The sequence below is a fragment of the Dasypus novemcinctus genome, chromosome 20, assembly GCF_030445035.2.
Source record: "Dasypus novemcinctus isolate mDasNov1 chromosome 20, mDasNov1.1.hap2, whole genome shotgun sequence".
NCBI lineage: Eukaryota > Metazoa > Chordata > Mammalia > Cingulata > Dasypodidae > Dasypus > Dasypus novemcinctus.
The window spans coordinates 42242273-42267194 of record NC_080692.1 but is presented as its reverse complement, the minus strand read 5'-3'; the positions used below and the strand labels follow the sequence as shown (position 1 = coordinate 42267194).

Below are 24922 nucleotides of genomic sequence, written 5' to 3'. Positions count from 1 at the left end.
GTAACAAAAATTTTTTTAAACATAGGGAAAAAACTGTCAAACCCAACCTCCCATTTGTAATCTCCATTAATCCTTTGGCATTTTTAATGCTAATTTTATGTTCTGGAAGACTCCTAGCAAATACCCTCTTCCAGTTCTATAGATAGAAAAATTTAAGTAGTATATCTCTTCGTTAAATGGCAGAAAAACCCTTCTGCTTCATTCAAGAAAACCATCTCTCCTCCTGGTTCTCCCACATCATTCCCAAATTAAATACACATACGCTGTGTTGCTGATCCCCGAACACTCTGAACATGAGAGCAGCAGTTATCATTCAGTGACCATGTGATCTCGCCCACGTTCCAAACCCCATGCATTTCATTTCACAGCCAGTCTGCCAGGTAGACCTCCTTATCCACATTCACTAAAGGGACAGGCACGCTCTCAGAGGGTTTAATCCTCTTCCCAGAAGTGAGGATCTGAACCCAGATCTGATAGAAAATTCCTTGTCTTAATCACTGAACTGTATTTGAATCCTCCCATTAATAGACCCTGCTATAGCGATTTTCACACTAGACTAAGGGAGAATTCAACTTCCATTTATTCCATCCCACTGTTTGATTATAAATATTAATCAAAATAAATAGACCAAACTAAGATTTCTCAACATTGGCATTACGGACATTTGGGGTCAGATAATTCTTTTCCATAGGGAGCTGTTCTATGCCTTATAGGATGTTTATCAGCATTCCTGCCCCGACCAAGTATCTAGGAGCACCCCACCAAGTCGTGACAACCAAAACTCTCTCCAGACTTTGCCAAAATTAGCCCCAGTTGATAGTGATAATATATTCCGTCTAAGACATTTGAAACATGGAGGAAACAGTAACTGACACAAGTTTTCCTGGTACAGTGCATTTACATATTAAATCCTATTTTCTTCTTTGGATATTATAATTATAGAATTTGGTAATTCTTGAGTAATATGTAGAGTTCTGCACAATTAGGATGTTTTTCTCACAGCTCATTAATTATACAAATCCACATTTAATGTCATTAAATATTTCAGGTACAACTCTTTAATTTCACTGCAATGTTAAATATAGTAAGCTTTCTTTTATTGCCCAAAGTGCTATAAAGGTTTCTTATTTATCTCAACTCACAAAAAAGTAAATCATACCATCTTTAATGAAGAGACAGCCTTTTAGAACCAGTGTTTTAGCTACCCTGCCCTATTTTTTACGATTTTCATATAGGTTACAAATATGAACCTATAAACTATAGAAGATAAATAATGAAGCACAATTTTATGAAAACAGTTATAAAACAGTCTGCCCTTCTAAGTTAGAAAACCAGTTATTAAAGTGAAAAGTAAAATCCAAATGGCCCATGAAAATACTAAGCTAAAAACTGCCTCTTGCAAGAATATTTGGCTGATGTCAAATGAAACTCCTGAAAAGGCCCTTCCTCTAAGCCATATTTATTTAAATCTCTCCTTACAGGGACTTTGTACAGGAAAGTAAATGCTTACTTGGTCCACAAATTAGGTTCATGCCCTTCCTGGACCCAGTTTATAGAGCTGTGATTTGCAAACTTTTTCCCTCATTTCAACATACCTGAGGGATATGACACATGCACGCGCACACATGTAACTGTAGCTCACTACGGTCCTGACCGGGGAGGCCCAGAGGTCTCCAGAGAGGAAGCATATCAGAACCAGGGCAGGAAAACGCTTACCATGTGAGAATGCCCCTCATGGAGCACAAAGAGCAGTTGTCACCGTCATCTCCCAGAGCTCGCCTATGGCGAGACGTTCATCCCACCACTGACAGTGCCACTTAGGTTAATAATAGTTCCAAAACTACCCACGAGGGGAGAGGGAGAGGAGTAGGGTGTGTGGAAACCTCATATTTTTTAATGTAATGTTTTGTGTGATCTACTGATCTTTTTTAAAAAAGACAATAAAAAAATTAAGAAAATAAACTACTCATAAATGGGTGCACCAAATCTCACGACTTCCTTTTCCAGCTGCAGTTGAATATACCAGGGTGATCAATTAAAATAATTTAATTTTGCATTCAACCACAGACAAAATGTTATATTAACAAACTGGTTCTTTTCCTACCTACATTTTGGTGCTGAGAACACAAAGGATTATTAAACTCACTGTAGATTTCTATTAAAGGTCTGTGTGGAATAAAGTGGGTGAAGGGAACTATTTTAAAGTTCCTGAGACTTGACCAACTCTCACAGGCATATTGTTTCTTCCTCCCACCTTTCGCTATTCTAGCCATAGATAAATCACCAGAAGACATTTAATACAGGAGAAACCTTGGCCATCTTCCTGTTTTCACCTGAATCAAAAACAGGAATATGCGAAATGAGAGCAATAAATGTAAGAACATAAGGTCCAAAGTACCAAAGGCACAATCCAGATAGAGCTTAGTAGTAACTCATGTGAACATCTTTGAATTTTTAGGTTCTTTAAACTAAAATCTATAGATTGTTATTATTCTGACAAAAAAAAAAGCAAGTATGCACTTAGAATGGAGGAAGGGTCCCACTGCATGCTCACTCACATTTTTGACATCAATTAGATCTAGAATTGGGCCTCAGGCCATGTAGACTGAGAAGAGGTCCATAAGTTGTTCTGGTACATAAGAGGTGACAATCACACTCTGCTTTGTTCCAATCAGACCACATCTAGGTTACTTTGCCAAGTACTATATATCTCTATTTTAAAAGACCAAGAGAGAGAAAGGCTGAAGGTCCAGAGAAAGGGAAAAGGGGAGAGCTGGGAAGGGAATGGAGGAGAGGGAGAGTGGAAACAATGGGGAAGGAAACGTGGTTCCACATGAGGGTAGTGATTAAACAAAAGCTGAAAAAGAATCACATATTAGGGATTTCATAAATTTTGCTCTACCTTTAATTTCCCGTCCAGCAGTGATATTGTCTGTAGCAGTTTGATACGGTTATGAATTCCAAAAATAGATATTGGATTATGTTTGTAATCTGGTCTGTACCTGGGCATGATTAATGTATGATCACAGCTTTTGATTGGGCCATGTCATTAAGGCATTGAGTCCTTACCCCTTGGTGGGTGGGAACTCACAGATGAAACGCATGGCAAAGGACAGAGTTGAGGGTTTCTGATGTTGGAGTTTGATGCTGGAGCCCCAGGAAGTCAGCATGCAGAGGAAAGAGAAGCAAGCCCCAGGAAGAGAGGACCTGATCCAGGAGAAGAACACAGAGGAATAGAGACGGCTCCTAGACACGGCAGAAACCCCAGGGAGAGAAACAGAGCCGCCCACCTGATAGTCTACAACTGACCTTGTGGAGAGAGGCAAAGTCTAGAGAGCCTCATAGTGTACAGCTGACCTTGTGGAGAAAACAGAGGAGCTGAGCCCAGAGGAACCCAGGAAGCCTGAACCCTGGCAGATGTCAGCAGCCATCTTGCTCCAACACATGAAAATAGACTTTGATGAGGGACATAAGTTATGCTTTATGGTCTGGTATCTGAAGCTCCTATCTCAAATAAATACCCTTTATAAAAACCAACCAATTTCTGGTATTTTTAAATCAACACCTCTTTGGCTGACTAATACACTGTCCATAAAAAAGTATCGCACCCATAAACAAGAAAAGAAGTTCTCTTAAGAATTCACTATGAGATTTATACGACAAGTCTAGAAGAATACTGAGAGTAATGACTATTTTACCAAGTGGGAAACTTCACTAAGGGGCAAAGAATGGAAATCACATTGCACTTATGGAAATTTGACCAAGAGTACTACCATCACCAAATATAGCCTAATTTATGAAAATAGAAAAGCCATAGTAAGTATCTAGGATAAGCCAAGAAAAATGTAAAAATAGAACTCAGCCTGATAGTTTTCTTTTTAATTAATTTTTTAACTATTAAAGTAGCTTATAGTAGTAAATTATATAAATGTTATATAAAAATATAAGGGATTCCCATATACCCACTCCCTCCTCTTCCCACACTATCCCACATCCCTCATTAGTGTGGTACATTTGTTATAACTGATGAACACAAATTGAAGCATTGCTACTAACCATGGACTACAGTTTATAGTTTATGCTCTGTCCCACACAATCTTGCAAGCTATGACTAAATATACAATTGCCTGTATATGTCACTGCAGTGCCATGCAGAACAAATCCAATGTCCTGAAAATGCCCCTATATTGCACCTATTCTTCCTTCTCCCATCCCTCAGAACCTCTGATGGCCATTGCCTTTGTATCAATGAAAAGAATTCTCCCATTGCTATAATAAGTCTATAATAGAATAACAATAAGTCTACTTTAGTCCATTGTTCATTCACCAATCTTGAGGATTTGGGGATGGTGATGCTCACTCTACTTTTGATTGAGAGGGAGCTTAGATTCAATGGGGCAGATGGATGGAACATCTTGCTTGCAGTTGCAGACACTCTCTGTTCCTTGGGATGGGCATTGTCCATCATCATCTCCTTGTTAGTTGTCCTGGGTGAGTCCAATGAACTGGACAGTAAGTGTTGCAACTCTGCTGAAATTCAGGGCATGACTGACACATGGACAGGTAAAGATGTAAGTCTCTGGAACACATATTTATCAAGCATAGTGCTAACTTATAAGTTCAAATAAAAGGGGCAGAAGAGCCATGTGTAGAGAACCTATAAATGAGTCTAACTATGTTACACTGGGGAGCATAAATTTCAAAGTAAGGCCAACTGCAGAATGCTGAATTTCTGAGCTGTCTGCCCTGCTTATAGTTTCTGGATGTCTCTAGGGCCCTCAGGAGTCCAGCTATTTGAGGCATTGTTTACTGTGGCAGTCAATGAGATCCTGTTGAGACCTGTATAAGCATAATCTCTGGAATGACCTCCAGATTCACTTTAAAATCTCTTAGCCATAAAAACTCATTTGTATTTACTGTTTCCCTCTTTTGGTCAAAGTATTTTTTCAGATCATTGCTAGTTGGCACTTGGTAATAATCCCTTGGTGCCAGGGAGGCTCAACCCCAAGAGTCATGTGTTTATATACCGAGATTTTCATTCTGATAATTTTACAAGTTTCACTGCTCTTGACGCCTAGACTGTCTCAATTGATGACTTTTTTAAAGTAGTCATATGACTAGTTTATTTACTTAAGGATAAGAATCTTGCCTTGAAGATCAGGGGTTATTACAGTATATCAACCCAGGGATTGTCAGAGGGTTACACAGAAGCTGCAGTAGTATTGTCTTGGTAACCTGTTTTACTGGTAAATTCAGCACAGAGAGTACAAACCCATCTGCCCGATAAGATCTAGGACCCTATTTAAAATCTAATTTTAAATCAAGTGATATTCTTTGTACTTACTAAAATGGACAAGGCCTATATCTTTCTGTTTACAGTGATGGACTGGGCACAAGAAGTTTCCAGCTCTAAAAACTAAGTAACAAACTGACCAAAGAGAACATGGTGAACAAACATGACTCCAGTATTAAAACATGTTTGTCTGAGCAAATGAAATTGGGCACCTACAAGCAGGCAGGGTCATGTGAGGTTTCAAAACCAACATACACTGAATATGTCCAATCAGTTAATAAATTACAAACATGTCATTTCTCTTCCCTAAAACTTGAACCTAAAAGAAACAAAAGCTGATCTTTTGATGCTTTTCTCTCAGATAGCAGGATCACCATCCTTCTAGTTTCCCAGGTTAACAGCACAAAGTAATCTTCATGCACACTAAACTCCTTCCACCATCAATCCCTACCTGTGCTGGTTTGAGTCTTTTGTGAAGCCCAGAAAATTATGTTCTTAAGCTAACCCATTCCTGTGTATGGAAACCTATTATAAGTGGGACCTTTTGATTAGATTCACTTAAGGGACCTTTTGATTAGATCACTTGAGTTAAGGGTCTTTGATTAGTTTGCAGGACTCAGGGTAGGGCCTAAACCTCTTACTGGCAGCCTTTATAAGTGAAGGACTAAAAGCAGAGACACACAAGAAAAAAAAATGCAATGACAGAGAGAAGCCACAGAAGGAAAAGCTGGAAGCAGAACCAGCCACAGGCCCGGAGGAGAGGGGAAAGAGGAGTGGTCACTATTATGCCGTGCCATGTGCTTGATCGCCCATAGCTGAGCTCTCAGAGAAAGCATCTTTCCATCATGGGCCATGCCTGATGTCCACCGCTACAACTTGGGGAGATAGCATCTCTTGATGATGCCTTGAGCTGGACATTTTCAGAGCCTTGAAACTCTAAGCTTTGACTTTAATAAATTTCCATTCTAAAAACCAACCCATTTCTGGTATACTGCAGCCTTTAGCAAACTAAAGCATTACCTAAACTTGCCTATAATAGCTCTTAATTTTTTCTTCTATCATCTTCCACTCTACTACCACTGTTCTAATAAATCTTCAATGTCTCTAACCAGGACTCTTCCAGAAGACTCTTAAATGTCTCCCTGTATCCAGTTTGTCCCTCTTCTGATCTACTACTATCAAAATTATGTTTAATCTATTTATATCACTCTTACATTTTTAAAAAACCCTTTAATGACTATTGGTACATACACAATAATGTTCAAATTCCTCAGCCTGATCTTAATGATCCAAGTTCCACTCCCTCTTACCTTCCCTATCTCATCTCTTATTAAAATTTCTCACCACCCCACTCTGTCCCCTCATCACAAACCCTAGGTTGTTTCACGAGTCATTTCCTGAATACAACATGCACGCCACACCTGGTATCGCACTCCACAATACCATCTCATGCCCTTCCCACCCTCTTATCCTCTGGGCTTCGTGCCCACTGGGAAAATATAGACATTCTTTTATAGATACATTATTTATATTGTAAAGATGATTACAGTCATCTTATTAACATAAACACATAAAATTAAACCTAAGTCAAAAAGAGAAGCCAGAAAAGAAGGGAAGACAGATGTTTTACCAGAAAGTCACGTTAACAGGGTGATGGCATTGAGCATTAAATTTAGCTATGACCTTTCCGGAAGACAAAGTTCTCATGACTTTGTGTATTTCAATGCATTTATCAGTTGGCACCTGTTATCATTGATTAATATAATAGCTTTATTATAAGCCTGGGATGTGAGGGAAGCAGGAAAATTCCATCTTTGAAGCACACCCCCCTCCCTCCCCAACAACCCCCGAAAAGCATTTTGTGGGCACTCTTCAAATGTTTTGGTTAAAAAGCACAAACACTGTTAAGTTTTCCAAGAAGAATTCCCACAAGCTAGAGATTCTCCAGTCGCAGTCTAGGAGCCAACCATGCTAAAGGTGACTTTGTCACTAGCAACAAGAATCATTTACCAGCGAGCACTGGTGCTCTGATTTTCCTTACAGTTAAATTCCCCAGTATAAATTACCCACCTGACATTCTGACTGATGAGCTCGAGTTTTATCACCAGTATCCCTCAGCAGTGGATAACCTCTGGTTCTTTGGAAAAAGGGTATCTCAGAACTGCTTAGATATGGATTCCAGCCAAATGCTGATTTCATCCCCAGCCCCCGCCCCCCCCCCACACACACACACCCTCAGCAGGGAACTGCCTACCAATCTCTGTCACCTTGACTCACCATCTCAACCATAATCAGCTGGTCTTAACCAATTAACTCCTCTCATACAGAACAGTGAAAAGTGGGTGGTAGGTATGCCTGAGTATAACTTTTTTTTTTCTATATTCCATTCCTGTTTCTACCGTATTTACTTCTGGCAAGATTTTTCTTTCTCATGTGGAACCACAGTCCCTTTATTTTTTCAGGTAGTTATAGAAACTGCTTTTGTATTTTCAAATTCATTGCACACCTCTTAAGTGAGAACGCATGTTAATACTCTTATATATGGAAGTAATTTTTAAAATATTACACACACACTGCTTTTATTTCCCATTCACTTATTTAAAGAAGCAATAATACAGGGAAATACACAAAATTCCTTAGTTTTATGCAGGGAATAATCAACAAAAGCCTGACAAGCCAAACCAAAATTTACCAATAGTATATACAGTGTGTAACTCAGACACAGAAAAAGCAAAATAAAAAAATAATTCATAGTTCAGTATGAGTTAGGGCTGAAATTTTAAAATATTATAAAATAAAAATTTCCATGTTAATTATAGACTCTGCAAAACCTACTAGAAAAATTACACTATGTATTTAATAAGTGCTTTGGTACGCAGCATTCTTTTAGGCCAAGAATACTATATTTTAATGTTCATGGGATTACTATAGAATCTGATTTTTATTTTCAACCTAACTGGCCCAGTAATCACTGAGGTGGGTTCAATTCTTTCCTTTACGTCTTTTACAAAGAATTTTCTTTCCTTAGTAGAATAATATTTGTTTTCATGTTCATCTCATGTTGAATTAGATTTTTGTTCCCACCATTTAATGTAAAATAGGCCAAAAGCCTTTCTAAAATTTGAAGCATATTTCAGTACATCTCTACATCATATCTCAGCACATATGAATGCACATTTTAAAATAAGGTTATACCTGCAGATAAAGTTAGTCAAATCCTCTCTATGCCAGCCTATACTCTCAGCAACTCACTATGCAGCACCATGTGCCAGTTGGGATTTTAGTCCTATAAGAGGCTTTAAGCCTGTCCAGGCATCTGGGTCAAGAATCAGGAATGCAAAAGGATTTTACTTCCAAATGTGTTTTACCCAGGGTTGACTGTCACATTACATTTATAAAAGCCCCTGGAGGTGCAAGTTAAACTGCTATTAGGCAAATGATGCTAATATTCTGTGAACACATCTTTATATTCTTCATAAAGTTTTCATTATTTTTCCAATTATAAAGCATGTGTGCTGGATTGAAAACTTAGACAATAGAGAAGAGAGAGAAAAATAAGTAAAAATCGCCCATGATATCCCCATATCCACAACAACGGACATTTTGCTGTTTTCTTTCTGCTCTGCATTTGTCTGTTGTTAGGTGATAATGTGTTATATCCTCGACTTTGCTTCCTGACTTCCCTCTCGACTCAAGATTTTCCCATGTGCTTAACAACTCTTCATTTTGCGTTTCAAAATTCCTTATGCTTGTTGCTCCCAAGCAGGAAAACACCTACAATGTAGAGTTAGCAAACTCTGAAAAGTTACAGTGTAATCAAGTTATCATAATTTAAATATTTATATAGCACCTATCACTGAAGAGCTCTATAGGCTGACAAATGTTCTGAGTTAACATGCAAACAAAATAGATGCATTTCCTCTATAAGAAGGTCTGGGATAGTTTGACACCATTCCTTTAAGTGTGAAAGGGATTAGCCAGACTGTTCTCAGACTATCAATGAAAGGCTTGAATTATCCTTAAACTGTCATAATGGTCATGCCATACAGGTTAAAATACTAGAGCATCAGCTGTAACTACATATATGTTTAAAAAAGAGAACATGGGAATGACAGTTATTGCATAATATTAAAATAGAGACATTTATAGGAGAATAAAATTTCAAAAACATCTTTTATTATATTAAATATTATAATAATACTCTAACACTAAAAACTTTTGAAGATTTTGAAATGTTTGATCAGAATTTATTTCCATGGAAGGAGATCTGATGGCTTTCCTAAAAGTGAAGTCCACAATTTGTGCATCTTCTGAAAAGACACAAAAGATAAAATTGAAAAACAACCCAATGAGATTTTTTAAAGCAAGAAATGAAGATATACATATGTATATATGCATATGCATATATTCTTTTAATATTAGGTCCTTAAGTTAAAACACTCAAGGAATTCAATCTCTAGCCTCAAAGAGAAGATCAATCAACAGCAGTAATTTGGTGATTCCACCTCTATGTGGAATTTGGCCCAGTTCCCAGGCATCCCTGGATTATTGCAATAGTCTAACTGGTCTCCTTCCTCCTTGGCACCTTTTCACACTCAGCACAGACAGATGGAGAGATCCTCTTACACGTGAGGCTAATTACACCCATTCCCTGCTCCAAACCCTTCAATGTTTTCGCATCTCACTCAGAGCAACAGTCTTGCAATGACCTGCCAGCCCACGCCAGCAGCGAGCTGCCCCTCACCTCTCTGACATCTCCAAATCATAGGAGAAAACTAGAGAACATTCTGTGCTCAAGTGGGAGAAAACAATGTCTACGCACGGCAGAATTTCTAAATTGAAGCCAGTGGCAGAGAGTATGAGTCTATACACGATTCCTTATCCTGCTGAGGCCAAACTGAAATAACCATGCAGGCTGGAAAAGAAATAAAGGTCATTTGACCTCAGGAAAAATAGGAACTGAAGTGGCCTCTAAGGATTGAGACCTAGATCAGGGTCCTGTGGAAGCTGGTAGAAAGACGGCCATCCTGAGGACTATTTTTAATGTGATAAAATAAATAATAATTCTGAGGGCTATCTCTGAACCAGCACTGTGTTGACTGCTTCACATAGATTATTTGAGAAGAACGGTACCATTGGTAAATAATGTGGGAAAGGAAGGGTATCATCGGAACGTTACAATGAAAACATTAAACTGAAAATTCTGAAAGGGAATTTTCCTCTTCAAAGCAAAATATGAGTTAAAATGGCAGCATCTACGGCTCAAATCAAGTTTCTGTAAGATGGAGTCGAAAGACATATTAATGCACAATTGACACACAAACATCATCTGTTGTTTTTACAAAAATGTTTTCCAATTTCCTCAATATGTCTGAATTCTTTTTTGCCCAGATCGTTTTCTTCTGAAGCATCTGTCACCATCTTTGTCTGATTTTTCTCCTTCCATTGATAACTGGTCTGGTTCTCTGGGATGCTCATTCATCAGTGGTTTGGTTGCAACTAAGCATCACTCTACCATTGTAATTAACTTCTGAAAAAGCTGCACCTTTTGCAAGACTTGCTATTCTAGTTTGTAACCAGTTTGCATTGATTAGGTTGTATGCTTTGATATTTAGCCTGCAACTGTTAATGACATAACCCTGATGGGCAAGAATAAAGAAGATTCTTACTAAGCTGGAGGGTAGTTGACAGGAACCCCTGTTCCTGATATAGAATTAACATTAATTTAACCATCACAACCTTAAGAAGTTGTATTATTCCTATTCTATAGAAATGCCTATTATTTCTATAGATAGGATCACCAAAGTTCAAAAAGTTTAAGAAATACATATGCATTACAAACCCTTGGTCTATATCAGTTCATTGCGCATACTCTTTCTACTGCACATCTGTATAGCAATTTATTTAGGCTTTATAACAGTCACCTGAGGTAGAAAACTTGTTAGTCCTTTTTTACATAGTTCAGAATTTCCTGTACAGTTTTAACAGAAAATTTAGCTCCATTTTTCTCCCCAGGGCTACCTGGTACCTTCTTTAAAACTGCAGATTCCTCCATCCCACCCTATATTCAAGTAAATCAGAATACCTGAAGGTAAGATCTAGGAATCTGCATTTTAATGATTTTGCAGATAATTTTACTGTAAACTAATATTTGAAAATTAAGCATGCAACTCAGTTGAAAAGTGTCAGATGATGAGGAATTGTAGGTAGGCAAAGGCCAGGCAATCTCTTCACAGACTTTGGAAGTATCTAATGGAAGCCTATTAATCTATTAATCGAGACATTTACCTTTTTATAATCCATGAGAAATAGTATGATTAGCATGGCGTTATAAGCCTATAAAATTATCACTAAGGAGAGAGTCAGGGGAAGGAAGGTAAGACTCTAGGCATACTGAAATGCTCAGACTATAACAAATATTTAACAGAAAATAGAGAGTCCTGGGATCTTAAATTACATATATTTCCTTGTTAGCATTTTAAAATCAATTCTGGCTATCACACAAGGGGTAAAGGTTCATACAAAATTGCCACTAGGATAAATTTAGAAGTTAACAGGACAAATCTGTTAAGAAACGAAAGCTAGTTCACCAAGAGCTGTGAGGAGCTCTCTCACAGCTCATCTCCCACCTGCTTTTGGTCTCAGGACAGATAGTGAGCCACTGCTTGGCCGACCTCTCACCCACTTCCCAGGAGGGCCTCTTTCACGTTCTTCCCTTCTTTCCAAATCGTAAGAAGTTCTAGATTTTAAATGCACCTATCTTATGTCCCCAAAAGACCCCAGAATAAATCGATAAATATAACTCATGGAATTATTCATTTGGTTTTGGCCGAGTATGCTTTCTGCATAAGCCAAACACGAGCATTAACTTTGTCACTCTTTTATTGTACATAGCTCTCATTTCTGAATGCTATTTTATTCTTTTGGTAACTTAATCAGTGTTCAGTTATACATGTATCCAACATGTCCTACCCAAGTCTCACACTTTTCACTTAGGACCAGTCAACTGCATACAGAAGCGCCACTGAAAACATTTAAATCTAGCGCCACTGAAAACATTTAAATCTCTATGTATAGTACTCTAAAGGGGTTAATAAGAGTTAATCCAATTATTATTCAAGTGAAAAAAATGAAGAGGACAAAATGAGGCTATTGCCTTAATAATTATGCTGTAATTTAGGTCTTGTTTATCTTGCAAAAGCCATTTTAGCTATAGCAAAGACAAATCACTAAGATTGAAAACAAACACTATGCAAGATGGCACAGCCTCCCCCCCACCCTGAATAAAAAAGCAATTAAAAGAATTTGCTTCTAATTTGTTTAAAATGTCCAATTCAGAGATGACTTATTTACAAGGATATATTTTGATTTTCTCAAAATATGGATTAATTTCTAACTTGCCGGTTTGTCATTTATTATACTTTTTTTTGCAAATAGAAAAAAATCATATTTTTAAAAGATGATATAGTATTCAAAGAACTCTCAAACTCTGATACCTGTCAGCAATAGCAATATCAAAAAAAAAAAAAACTAACTACCTGTGAGACCATTTGTCACCCAGAGACTTAAAGAAACTTGTCGCCATAAAATAAAATTGAAAATAACTTTTTCTAAACAGTGTACTTCTAGTTTACCTAAGGTCATGATAATCTGTTTACCCTATTCAAAACAGATGCCTGTAGTTTCAGTGACATGAATGTCAAGTGCTCCATTAACAAAATGTTCTTGTTTGACTTACAATTTTCTCTTTTAACAGGTCAAATTCTATTAAAAACTAAATGAAGTGAAGAAAAGTAACTGAATAATAAAAAATTTTTCAAGGAAAGCTTATAAATGGATTTTTTTTTTGGTCATTTTGACTCTGAAACTATGCCACCAAACTTCTACATTAGTTAGCACACTCAAACTAGTTCTGTAGTTGGATGAAAAAAGCCAGCTTCACAAAGTCATCCCTGGAAGCAACTGGCTCAAAATATCTTTTCTAATTGAACACATTTAAAAGATGAACTAAAACAATATTGTTTATTTTACATTAGGCTTTTTTGGTAAATACAGCTATTCAGTCAGACACTCTAACAAGAACCTGTATACTTACATGCTGAAGAACACCTGCCAGCTCTTTGTAGAAAGTGATGGGAACAATTAATGTCAAAGTTTTTTCTTTCTCAATCAATTAGTTGAACATAAAAACAATTTAAATGGTTCCTTTCTAAAAATGCACCCTAATGTCAGAGAGTATTTTTAAATATTTATACTACAATGATCTGGGTGAGCATTCTGGTTATTTTCTGTTGAGAGAATTTAAAAAAATAAATAGCTTGGACTCATGCTAAACATGGGATTTCTCTATCACAAGAGCAAAAGCAAACCTAGCCCCTTGAGTGATACATATAAGAGAACACTTAAAAAGGTAATAAAATAAAAATACAAAAATCATGTACTAGAAACATAAGCCTGTAAACTTGTTTATAAGCTATTTCTTTTATTTTCTCAATATAAGTTGATTTAAACCAATCTAATCACTAGCCCAATCTTAGGAGATTGGGGAGATAAATATTTCAGATTAAAACTCATTTATTTCTTTTCTAGCCATTTATTTGGCCAGCCAGCCCACACCTACAATGGCAAGAGACTGAACCAGAATTTTCTAAAGAAATATTTGTGGTGGAAACAAGGAGGCTAAGAAGTTAGAATCCTTTTACAATGAAAACCGTCATGATCTGAAGCTGCCTTTAGTTCATGAGCTAGAAAACAAATTCTCAGTACAGCACAGACAACCACCAGCTCTGTCCTTTCCAAGTTTCTGAGGGACGTTGTTGAACCCCAAAGTACTAACTCCCAAACAAGATGTTTCATATCACAGGGACAAACGCTGTTCCTAAGGAGCACTTTTTAAGCAGACCTGTTCATTTGACCCTCTAAATAAAATACTTAGGATCAAGATAAGAAAATTTTCATTCACTTATGTTCACGCTAGCTTAAAAATGTGCTAAGGATGCTACTCCACTTAGCAGTTAGAGTAGCTACCGCAAGAAGAAACATTCCCCACGAAACAAAATGTCTACAGCTTCTACTGTTCCTATAATAGGTTTAAGTGGATTATACCTGGAGAGAAAGAAAGACGTACCACAGACAGCATAGTTACTTAAACTTACTTCAGGAGATAGAAAAATTGTATTGAAATCCTATTAAATCAAAACCACAAGCTTCTTGCGTAAAATTATTTCAGTAATCTGACAGCATACTGTGGAGAACAGAAAGGTGCTCTTTCATTTTTGAACACACTTTAGGGGAAAGAATCTATTAGGTAAAATGAAAACAAAATGTATTTAATACATACATAGCAGGGAAAATATGTCCCAGGAAAGAAAGAAAGACTGGTGAAAAAATAACTGTAAGACAAGTCGCGACTTTTATTTGAAGCAACTTCAAAATTAGCGAGAGCAAAATGAGTAGCTACATTTAAATACAAACTCTTTCAACTTACAGATGTGTCCTACCATGACATTTGCTTCTTGAGCTAGCTCTTTCAAGAAGTCTCAACGAAGCAGGCTTCAGCAGCACGGAACCTACTCTCAGGATTTCATTTTAGCCAGACATCCTTCGTTTTGTTTACCATGATACTATTGCCTTTTACTGTTTTCAGATTACTTCCTACATGATATGTGAAAAAAATCTATGGATCTCACAATTTTTATTCAGGAACACAAAGGTGAATAATTTGCCTTGTCATAAAAAAGGGAATGTATTAGTCATAAAAGTCACTATAAATATCACACATATATATGAAACATTAGACACAAAATAAATACTTCTTAAAGATTATTCTACATATACAAGTATGCAAACAATATACCATAGATTTAAAAAGTTCTCATTAATTCTCAATATAATAGGGAGCTATGCCTAGAACTAATGACTTCATAGTGTTTAGGGAGAGGAGTTAGAAGGCAGGCAACATTTAGAAGTAATTGTCTTTTTCATCTACACATTCTTCTGAGTTGACCCTGCAGTTTGAGATCAAGTAGAGCCAGGAAAGCCACCTAGTCTCAATTTTTAGTTCAGAAATTCCACTCTGTCAAAACTGCCAATCCTTGCTATATACAAAATGTAATAGTTCTCATGTTGTATCCTTGAGGTAGTGGTTATGTCAGTAACCGTGCCAAGATATCCACTCTTACAGCTACTATTACAATTTCCGCTCATGAAGGCTACTAGCTGGTTGGTGACCTTAAGTTCCTAAATCACCAAGATAATGAACTGTGCTATAACCACAAACTCTTTCCTTTCTAAAAGGCCATTAGCTAGCCCAGTTACAGACAAATCGGCATGAACATGTGTTCACAGTAAATGCACAAGCAATTCGGGTTACATACAAATCTGAAAAGCAAACTGGTATTTAACATGCAGTCTTAATACTGTGTTATTAATCAGGTTGATATTATGTTTTTTTGAAGGACCCTGTTCAACTCCCCCTGCAATTAAAACAACATCTTAAAGTATGTGCAAAAATGTGAAATGAAGGATAAAAGCAGATTTGTAAACTCAGAGTTATAAGTGGTATGAAAATGAGGTAGCAATATAACATATGAAATTTGAAAGCACATATATTATTGCCATCATGATTTTACATTATAATTAAAGAGGTGATATAAGCATTCTAGTGCTTCATCTAATTAAAAATTATAGCTTGCCTGCCAATATGGGAGCCATTAGCCATATGTGTCTACTGAGTACTTGAAATGTTTCTAGACCAGATGGAGATGTCCTGTAAGAGTAAAATACATACCTGATGTTTAGAGAGTAGGAAAACATCTCTTGGTATGCAAAACATCTCAATGATTTTTTAAATTCTATTGATTTCTTGCTGACATGACATGATGAGCTAAATAAAACATATTATCATTAGTACTAGTATTGTGAATTTTACCTGTTTCCTTTCACTTCTTTTTAAATGGCTACTAGAAAATATAAAATTAAATATGTGGCTGGTGTTACATTTCTAGTGGACAGTGCTTATCTATAGTGTTTACAGGACTGTTTTCATCAAAGCCACTGGGTGACACTGTTCCTCTTCTAAATTGATATGACCAAAGCAATTTCCTGGCAGGGGGAAAAAAGTACACACATAGACACACATGCATCAATAAACAAAAAGTGCCCCTTATAACGACTTAAATTTGGAGGCTAAAAGAACATGAACACACTGAAGTAATTACATTACTACGTTAGCAGGACCTGCTATACTTGGAAACCTTAATAATCATTCAGAGATTTCTTAATGATAAGTGACAGGTTTAATCAAACTAAACAGGTAAAATTTGTTTAGTTTGTGACATTTTGCAAATAGCTTTCCATCTTCTAAATAGTTATGTTCTATATGACCTCTTATTGCCAATATTTTAGTAGATTCCTAAGGGAACTCTGCAAAATAATTTAGGTGAACAAAAATAACTGTACTACTTCAGCTAACAATGAAATGCTTTACTTACATGCAGATGATTTAAAGTTTGAATTTTCAAATTATAAGCATTTTAAAATAAATTTACTGGAAAACTACAATGAAAACAAAAATCAATATTTAAATATTGATTTTGAAAAGATAAATTTTCAAAATTTATCTCATTTGAAAAGATAAAGAGTCGCAAAGGTAGACTTTGCAATGCAATTAACATTCATTTATGAGACCAGCTAAAGTCCAGCATAATACATTCTAGAGGCTGCCTGCAAGTATTTGATAACAAAATTCACTATTAGGACTCAAAAAAGTTTTGTGTTATCTATAAATCTCATGGGTATTATTCAATCTCTTACTTCTGAATGAAAATTTAGAGTTGGCTCTACGTATAAAATGATAAATGATACCCAGGCTTAAAATTACCAGCCTGACTCCTTTCCTACTCTGTTCCCCAGCAGCAAATTCAAGTCCAAGGGAGAACTGGATCAAGGCCAACCCTTTGCCTTAGACTGTCTACAAACATTTAGCCATCTATCCCTCAGACTAGACTTCTCTCTAAAATCAGACTAATTCTAGTCTCCACACTACAGCCTGGTACAGAATTCAGCATTTAAGATACAGTTACAAGCTATGTACAGCCAAAAATTACCACAAGATATAAAAACAAATAAGCAGCGTACTATATTGAAGTATAACCTGTTTGGAATCTTTTATTTTACATTTCAGGATGTACCTCAAATGTACACTAAATTAATTTTCATTTCAAAGAAAAAAATCTATCCAGGTCTTAAAAAACATAAAGCTGCTCAAAACCATTTTGCCTTGAATACCCTCTAAAAATCTATGAAAGCTAGAGACGTTCTCCCCAGAAAAATGAACAAATACAATGTTGTATCTAATTTCAGGGAAAAGATGAATGGGTCCTGGATCCAGGGTAAAAACCTGCTCTGAGCTCTTCTGTGCATTCCTTCAACTATTGTCCAAGATGCGATTTATATATTTTACATGATTTACCCTTTCCTTGTGCTGCTGTCTCATTACCCTAACTAGGGCTCTATGCTCTGAAGAGACAGCTACTATTCTCATCTCTTTCAATGAATGATTTGTACAATTTTCAGTACAAGACCTAATGCACAGACAAAACGCTTTGAATTGACATTTGATATGTTGACTGGCCAAAAACCCTCATGGATAATATTTAGTAATGGCAGCACCTTCTTAAAACAGTAGGAGACATTTATAATGGCCAACTAACATTTTTAACAGTTGTTATCCAATAGATCTGGCTCTGAACTACAACTCAGAAATATGCTTAAGAATTCCCAGTAATCAAACCTCTGTATTTTATGTCGACAACAGCACAAAAATACATTATTTGTTTAAAGTTAAAACAATTACTAAGGATAGCCTTACTTTAAAAATCCTTGTGAAAAAAAAATTAGTGTAAGTTTATAGAGGTAAAACTGAACGGATTGAAATTTCTGTGTAAAGGAAATAATGTCCATTTGAATATAAAAAAGCACATCTATAGTACAAAAATACGGAGATTTGGGGCCCTGCCGGGGTTTATTCTGAATTATTTGATACAGCTTCATTAAAGACATGAGTGTATAAAATAAATATATAATGAATTTAAAATGCCATGTACTTGAGTTTCTTTTAAGGAAGATAAAATGATATCACACACAAAAAGAGGAAAGAAGACTCCATAAACCAGGAGATACATGGCAACTAAGTAATCAATTTACTACAAATATGTAGGATTATGAGTAATTTCACAAAGCTAGAGAAATTTTCCCCATGGCCAAAAGTAAAGATACTGCTCTGCCATGCCAAAATATTTCAGAATACTATATGATACAATAGTTTCATTGATTATGTTCCTACATACGTGAGATTACAGCTCACAAAATTAATGTTTTCTAAAAAATACAACTCTCACCTTAATCCCAAAATAAACTAATTCTTTGATAGATTAAATAACACAAGTTTTTCAATGAAGTCTACATAGACTCCACTGGGCTGTTACTGACATTGAAAAACAATACATATACACACACAACAAAATTGTATATCTTAATACATAGGCATATTTCTCATTTTAGGGTTTATAAACATCCTACACTCAACATTAAAAATGAGAGCTTATAGTATTTAAAATAGAAGTACAATTTAAATTTAGCAAAGCCTTTATTTAGCTAGAGTTCTGAAGTGATTATTCCCAGAGCTGTATTTCCTAATAGAATACAACAAATTCACACAAATGTCACTATAGATATAATGAATGTTTTTTCATGCCAGTGTCACTCACCCTTGCCTGCTTGTACCCCGCCCCTCCCCCCCCCCAGGCTTTTCAAAATGTATTTCATACACAGAGTCACTGTTCTGGTTGTTTATTTAATTAACATGACAGCCCAGCATACACAGCATTTCTTTCAGTTCTACAGTTTTAACTTTTTACACTTTAGACTCAATACAGAAAGAGTAAAATTACTGTTTTGACTCCTTCCAACCTCTGTAAATTTATATAGATTCACTGACTATTTCTGTTAGTTAAACAGTTTTTCAGTATGCTTTAAATATCTGTATTCATAGAATAAATATCTGTGTTCTTTTTCCTTACCTTTCCCAAGGGATAAGAAAATCTTGTTTTTTCCTTTTAGTATTTTTCAGAAGCTAACATTAATTAATTTTAATCCTGTCACCAAGTCATAAATAATCAATATTGCTGTCTGCATATCTCCAAGCTGAGGAGTATTACTAAAATGGGATAGAAGTTACAATTTAAATTAAAAAATAAAAAATCTGAAATTTATGCAATTTCAGAATTGCATTATATTACACTGAAATGTATTTAAGAATGCCTTCATTTTTGCTGAAGATGTTTGAGGGCCTACTGATATATTCATGGGAAACAATTTTGGTTTTTTAATTACAAAATGTAATAAATATTCCTTACATTTCTGACTGATACTGCATCCATCACAAAGAATCCTGTCATAAAGTGCTACAAATACATTAATGGAGAAAGGCATATGCCTGGTGCTTACATGAAAAACACAGGCAAAAACATTACATTTTTCTAAACATGTAACTATAATTAAATGGCATTACTCTGTAATCTTTCAAAAACGAATGTATGAGTGGCCGTCAAAATTAGAGGGGAATGAGCCATCGATAGCACTCCATGAGGTGTGAAGAGGAAAAAGACACTGGAGAGACACTCCTTCAAACACAATTTCCAAATGTTAAAAACTGCATAATTAAAATTTTACATTTGAAAATTAACATTTATGAGCCATGTATAATAGCTAATAGTTTGAGAAATTCCAGTTACCTCTGTATGTATATTCCAGTGTTTTACAGTGGTAACTTGCAAAAGATACTTCCTCTCAGATGTGAACATCCACTCAGAAAAGATAATATACCCTTTAATGGAAACACTTGTCATCTTCACACTACCAACCAAAAAGTGCCATGTACCATGCCCATTTACAAAATGAGGCGGCTAGTGGGTTGGCAGGACTGTACCAACTCTACCTAGAAGTGAACTTTCTGTGTTCTTTACTGAGAGCAATGAGACTGCTTTTCCCTTGCACTCAGATAGGCCTAGTTTCTGATTAATTCTGTGACCAAAGACTAGAACTATTTCTCTTTTCTTTGCTTAAAGTCATCTTTATCATAAGCACTGCAAAACTTAATTCCATATGTAGTATCCAATTTATAGACTTAATTATGGTTCTATGAGGGGTGGGAGAGAGAGAGAGAGAGAGGAAGAGAGTGAGAAATAGATTTGTCAGTTGGTTTGTCTTGTAAGAACTTTGTCATATATTCTCCTTGCCCTTTTAGAACTGAGAGCCACTGAAGAGAGGTAATTTATAAGTAAGTGACCACTGTCATTCAAACATAGAAGAAAATACTAAAATTCTCTCACCTTTAAATTTCACAATGAACAAGGTTCAAATAAATTCTCAAGAGGCCTCTGCCAGACTCACTCTGCTTTATATCCTTGCAGCACTATTTAAAATTCACTCGTTGCCTATCAGTATTGCTTTGAGTTGAGAGTAGACTTTCTTTCAGAAAAGCCAGTTAGCTTTTCAGGGCAATCTTATCTACTTGTCTAATAATTATTTTGAGTCTTGTCTTCATATGGTACGCAGATGACAGTAGGACACTTTGCACCCTCAATCAGAAGTTTGTTTCCTTATGATAAAAGAGATAAGCTCCTACATAGCTCCTGAACTTTTCACACAGTTTCAGGCTAACGTGTAAGATACTACTGTCTCTTAGCTGCCACTGCTCCCAACCCCAACAGAGGTACTCAACGACGACTTTAATGGCTCATATATAAAAACTAGTCTGAAGTGACACACACTCACCCATGCCCTCATTAAACCTTCAGGGATCTCAATATCTGCTCAAAGCAAGCCCTGTTTTTCCCTCAACCTTAGGAGATAAATTCTCTCACGTTAGCATATTCTTCATTCATAAATACAGTCTTAAAAAGTGACCAAAGAAATGACCAGAATCAACTACCGACATGCACTTTCAACATTAACCAGCAAAACCTTGAAAAATGCAATGCGGTAATTTTCTTCTTTAAGCTTGCATATTGTTCAATTACTCCTGTCAATTGAAACCAGAGAAAACCAATAAAAATCTGTGAGTTAATTAGCAATGCTGGTCAATTCACCAAGTCACCTAAATGTGCTCTTATATTTAAATCCACTCTCAGCTTCTTAATTTCTAAATGTTCAAATGAAATTTCACAAATTTAGTTTCAGTGGCTAAGTAAAATAAATTTGGAGTCAACTTATTAAGTTTCAGAAATGGGGGTTTTCTCAGAAATGATGGTTTTTGCAAGGATCACATTTCCCTGTAAGTTAAAGAATAGGAGTGTGTTCAAAACATATTTAAACTGTGATATTTTCACTTAAACGACATTTTCCCATGTAACTGTGAAAAATTAAAATTTATTTTCCCTTAACTGGGTTACCCTTAAGTAGATACCTTACTCTGATGACTTTAACAGTAAGTTTATCGATCAGTGGCCCATTCCCGCCCCCCCCACTCTTAGAGTATAAATCCAAGAAATATTTGTTCTCTCTAAACAAACAGCTAAATAAGCACATTTGTTGTAAAAACAAACAGAGGCTATGATTCTGCCCTTCATCCTGCTAATGTTGTCAAACAACCACTCCTTTTCTGAAATAAACTAGTCACCCACACCATATGGTGACAGCTATTTCTTACAAATACCTAAATGATTATCCACATCATAACATAAAAAGAAAAAATATACTGCATCTTTGAATATTCTTTCATTTCCTCAAGTTGTCCAATTCTCAGCAAAGGTAGGCATAAATTTAAATGAGAAAAGTGTAAATTTCCACTTGCTGTACATAACCAGCTCCCACCCTTCCTCACCGGTGTCAAATCTGCTTGAAGAGAAGGGAAGTGAGCATTTAAGTATGACCTTCTAGAAACAATTTGTATTTAAAACTGGGATTTGTTCTTTTTGTGCTTTTATAGCAAGCGTATCTTGTGATCTTAAATCATTTAATGATGATAAGGGGATTCCCACCCTGAAAATTCACTAAATTTTTATTTATGACAACTTAACTCATAATTTCAGGTTCCTTTCTGAAAGCTATTTATCACCAGCAGTCTTAAAAATATCCTCCTGTACGAATATTTCCTGTATAAACTGTATAAATCTGTTTAAATGTCTAAATAGCCGCTTAAGTATGTACTCAGAGACATTTTTACTTTTGAGTTGACACTAACACTGCAGTTCACATGACTTCCACAAATTCCGAAGTTCAAGAAATACTGTTCTCCCAATTGACTGTTGAGGATCACGATACAAAGCCTGAAATAATTATGCCACCAAATTAAACTTAAAAACTAACTGGGCACCATAAGAATCAGTATCCAAGTAACCCACAAGGCAAAATACGAAAGTGTGTCTCACGACCTCACCTTCCAGCATGCCTTGCTGTGCTCTAGAATCCTCTTTGATTCTCCTAACCATTTTCCTGTCACTTTATAAGATAGACATTTTATAGAAAGAAGTGGAAAGAAGTGCAGTAAAACCTACGTGTTGAAAAGCACTCAACTCCATTCTCAGATTTCTGCTAGAGGAGGCAAGTGTGAGTACTTAGAGCGCAGGGCAGCCACCGCCAGGTGTAGCAGGTCTGAAAAGTTGGCCCATCTGGGAAAGACATCAAACTCTGTCTAGTTTGCTCCTTCTGCGAGTTTTCTGTGGTTCGGGTCCTAAAACCCTGCGCGAGAGGGGAAGCCAGCCCCGCTGGTCTAAGCTCCCCTCGGTCTAAAGGTACTGGGTTTTCGCGGGGGGGTCCTCGCGCTCGGGGTCCCCGCGGCTGCCGCGGTGCCCAGGTGGTTCCAGGTTCCCGCGGCGCCGCCGGCGCTTACCTGCTCCCTCGGTATGCAGGGCAGGGAGGTCCTCCGATGGGACTTGCTGCCGCAGCCGGACATCTCCGCCGACACCACGGAGCTGGACCGCCTCCTGCGCTTCACCACCGGGATCTCTTCCTTGGCCCCGGCGAGCCGCGGGGACCCCAAGTGCTCCCCCGGAGCAGCCGCCGCCGACTGCGGCAAGATCTGCTCCACGTACCTGGCCAGGAGGCTCCCCAGCACGCCGGCCAAGTACGCCAGGTAAGGTCTCCAGGCGACCTTGAACCTCTCCAAGGAAACGAGGGCCACGGTCCTGACGGCGCTAGGCAAGGCGAGCATGAGGACGCCCAACCGCAGCCGCAGCCCCAGCCATGTCGCGGCGGCCAGGCAGCTGAGCACCACCCCCGCGGCGGGCAGCGACAGCCAGCGGTCCTCCCCGACGCCCAGCGCGCCCTGCACCAGCGCCTCCCCCGCGCAGCAGGCGGCCAGCAGCGCCGCGGCCAGCGGCAGGCGCACCCCGGCGCGCAGGAGGCCCCAGCCCATCCAGAGCAGGGCGCACAGCAGACTGAGCAGCAGCGCCCAGGGCTGCAGCCAGCGGCTGAGCGGCGCGCCGCCCCCGGGGGCGCCTCCCGGAGGCCCCGCGCGGCCGCCCCCTCCTGCCCCCGAGGCCGCTTCCTCCGCCGCCGCCTCCTGCCCCCGAGCCAGCTCGCAGCCAATCTCGCCGCGGACCAGCCTCAGCAGCAGCGCCAGCAGGAAGGACAGCGAGCCCGCGCACAGCGCCGAGGACAGTGGCCGCGAGCGCCGGAGCGGCTGCAGCACCCGCGCCCCCCAGCAGCTGCGGCCGCCCGCGAGGTCGCGACTCGAGGGCTGGCGATCCGGGGTGGCCCCGGCGCGGGCGGCCTCGCCGGGCGCTGCCATGGTGCGCCCCCTGCGCCCCTGACCCCCGCCCGCGCGCGCCCTCCTCCCGAGCCCACCCTCCTGCCTCCCGGGCCCACGAGCCGCTGAAAGTTTCAGCTCCGCCGCCCCTCCGGGAGCATCCCGCGACTCGGGGCGCGGACTGACCCGGGCAGCCTGCCCCCCTTTCTCTCCTCGGGAAAAACGTTCACGGATTCGCGGCTCCACCCCCACCTCCAGCTTCGCCCTCCGGGGTCGCGTCCCACTTCGGGGTTTTAAGAGCTGCCCCCGGGCCGCGGGCGCTCGGGGAGTCGGGGGCGCGGGGGCAACTCGGGGCCATGCCGGGCGCCCCTGCGCGCCGGGCCCGCGGCCGGCCCCGCGTCCCCCGCCCGCAGCTCGCGCTCTAGCACTCCTCCCTCCTGCTCGGCCGAGCCTCTCCCGCACGGCCCCCGGTCGCCAGCCGCCAGGCCCCGCGCGCGCCAGCCCAGCCTCCGCAGCGCCCCTGCGGCCAGTTCATTGCCAAAGGCATTGGAAAGGGGGGCTGAGAAATAATCAAGAAGTTGCTAAGTCCCGTCGGAGAGCGAGACGGTCCGGGAAGCGCGCGGCGGCGGCGGGAGGAGGGAGAGAGGGCGCGAGAGGAAGGGAGGGAGAGGGAGAGGGAGGGGGAGAGGGCGAAGGAGAGGCGCTGCCCCCCTCCTTTTTAGCGTGTGAGCGCGCGCCAGGGTGGTAGCACTGGGCAGTTTTGCCCCAGGCGGCGAGTGGAGACGGCTGCTTAGAACGGTGAAAGTGGGTTGAGAGCCGGCGCCTGGAGCGCGTCCCCGGGCCGCGGGCGGGCTGGCTTTAAGGCGGCTCCCTAGGAA

At 39.0% G+C, this 24922-nt stretch overlaps 1 protein-coding gene across 2 annotated transcripts in view; it reads right to left on the bottom strand.

Annotated features, from left to right (window-relative positions):
- The window catches only part of PDE3A (phosphodiesterase 3A), a 326093-nt gene extending 301522 nt beyond the window's left edge, over nt 1–24571 (bottom strand). The window contains exon 1 of one of the 2 annotated variants that reach the window (XM_004473228.5): nt 23187–24571. In XM_004473228.5, the coding sequence (XP_004473285.3) occupies nt 23187–24086 (900 nt within the window). In that variant the 5' untranslated portion in view covers nt 24087–24571. The remainder of the gene's footprint in view (nt 1–23186) is intronic. The other variant, XM_058282866.2, reaches the window with a different exon arrangement.
- Between the last annotated feature and the right edge of the window lie 351 nt (nt 24572–24922).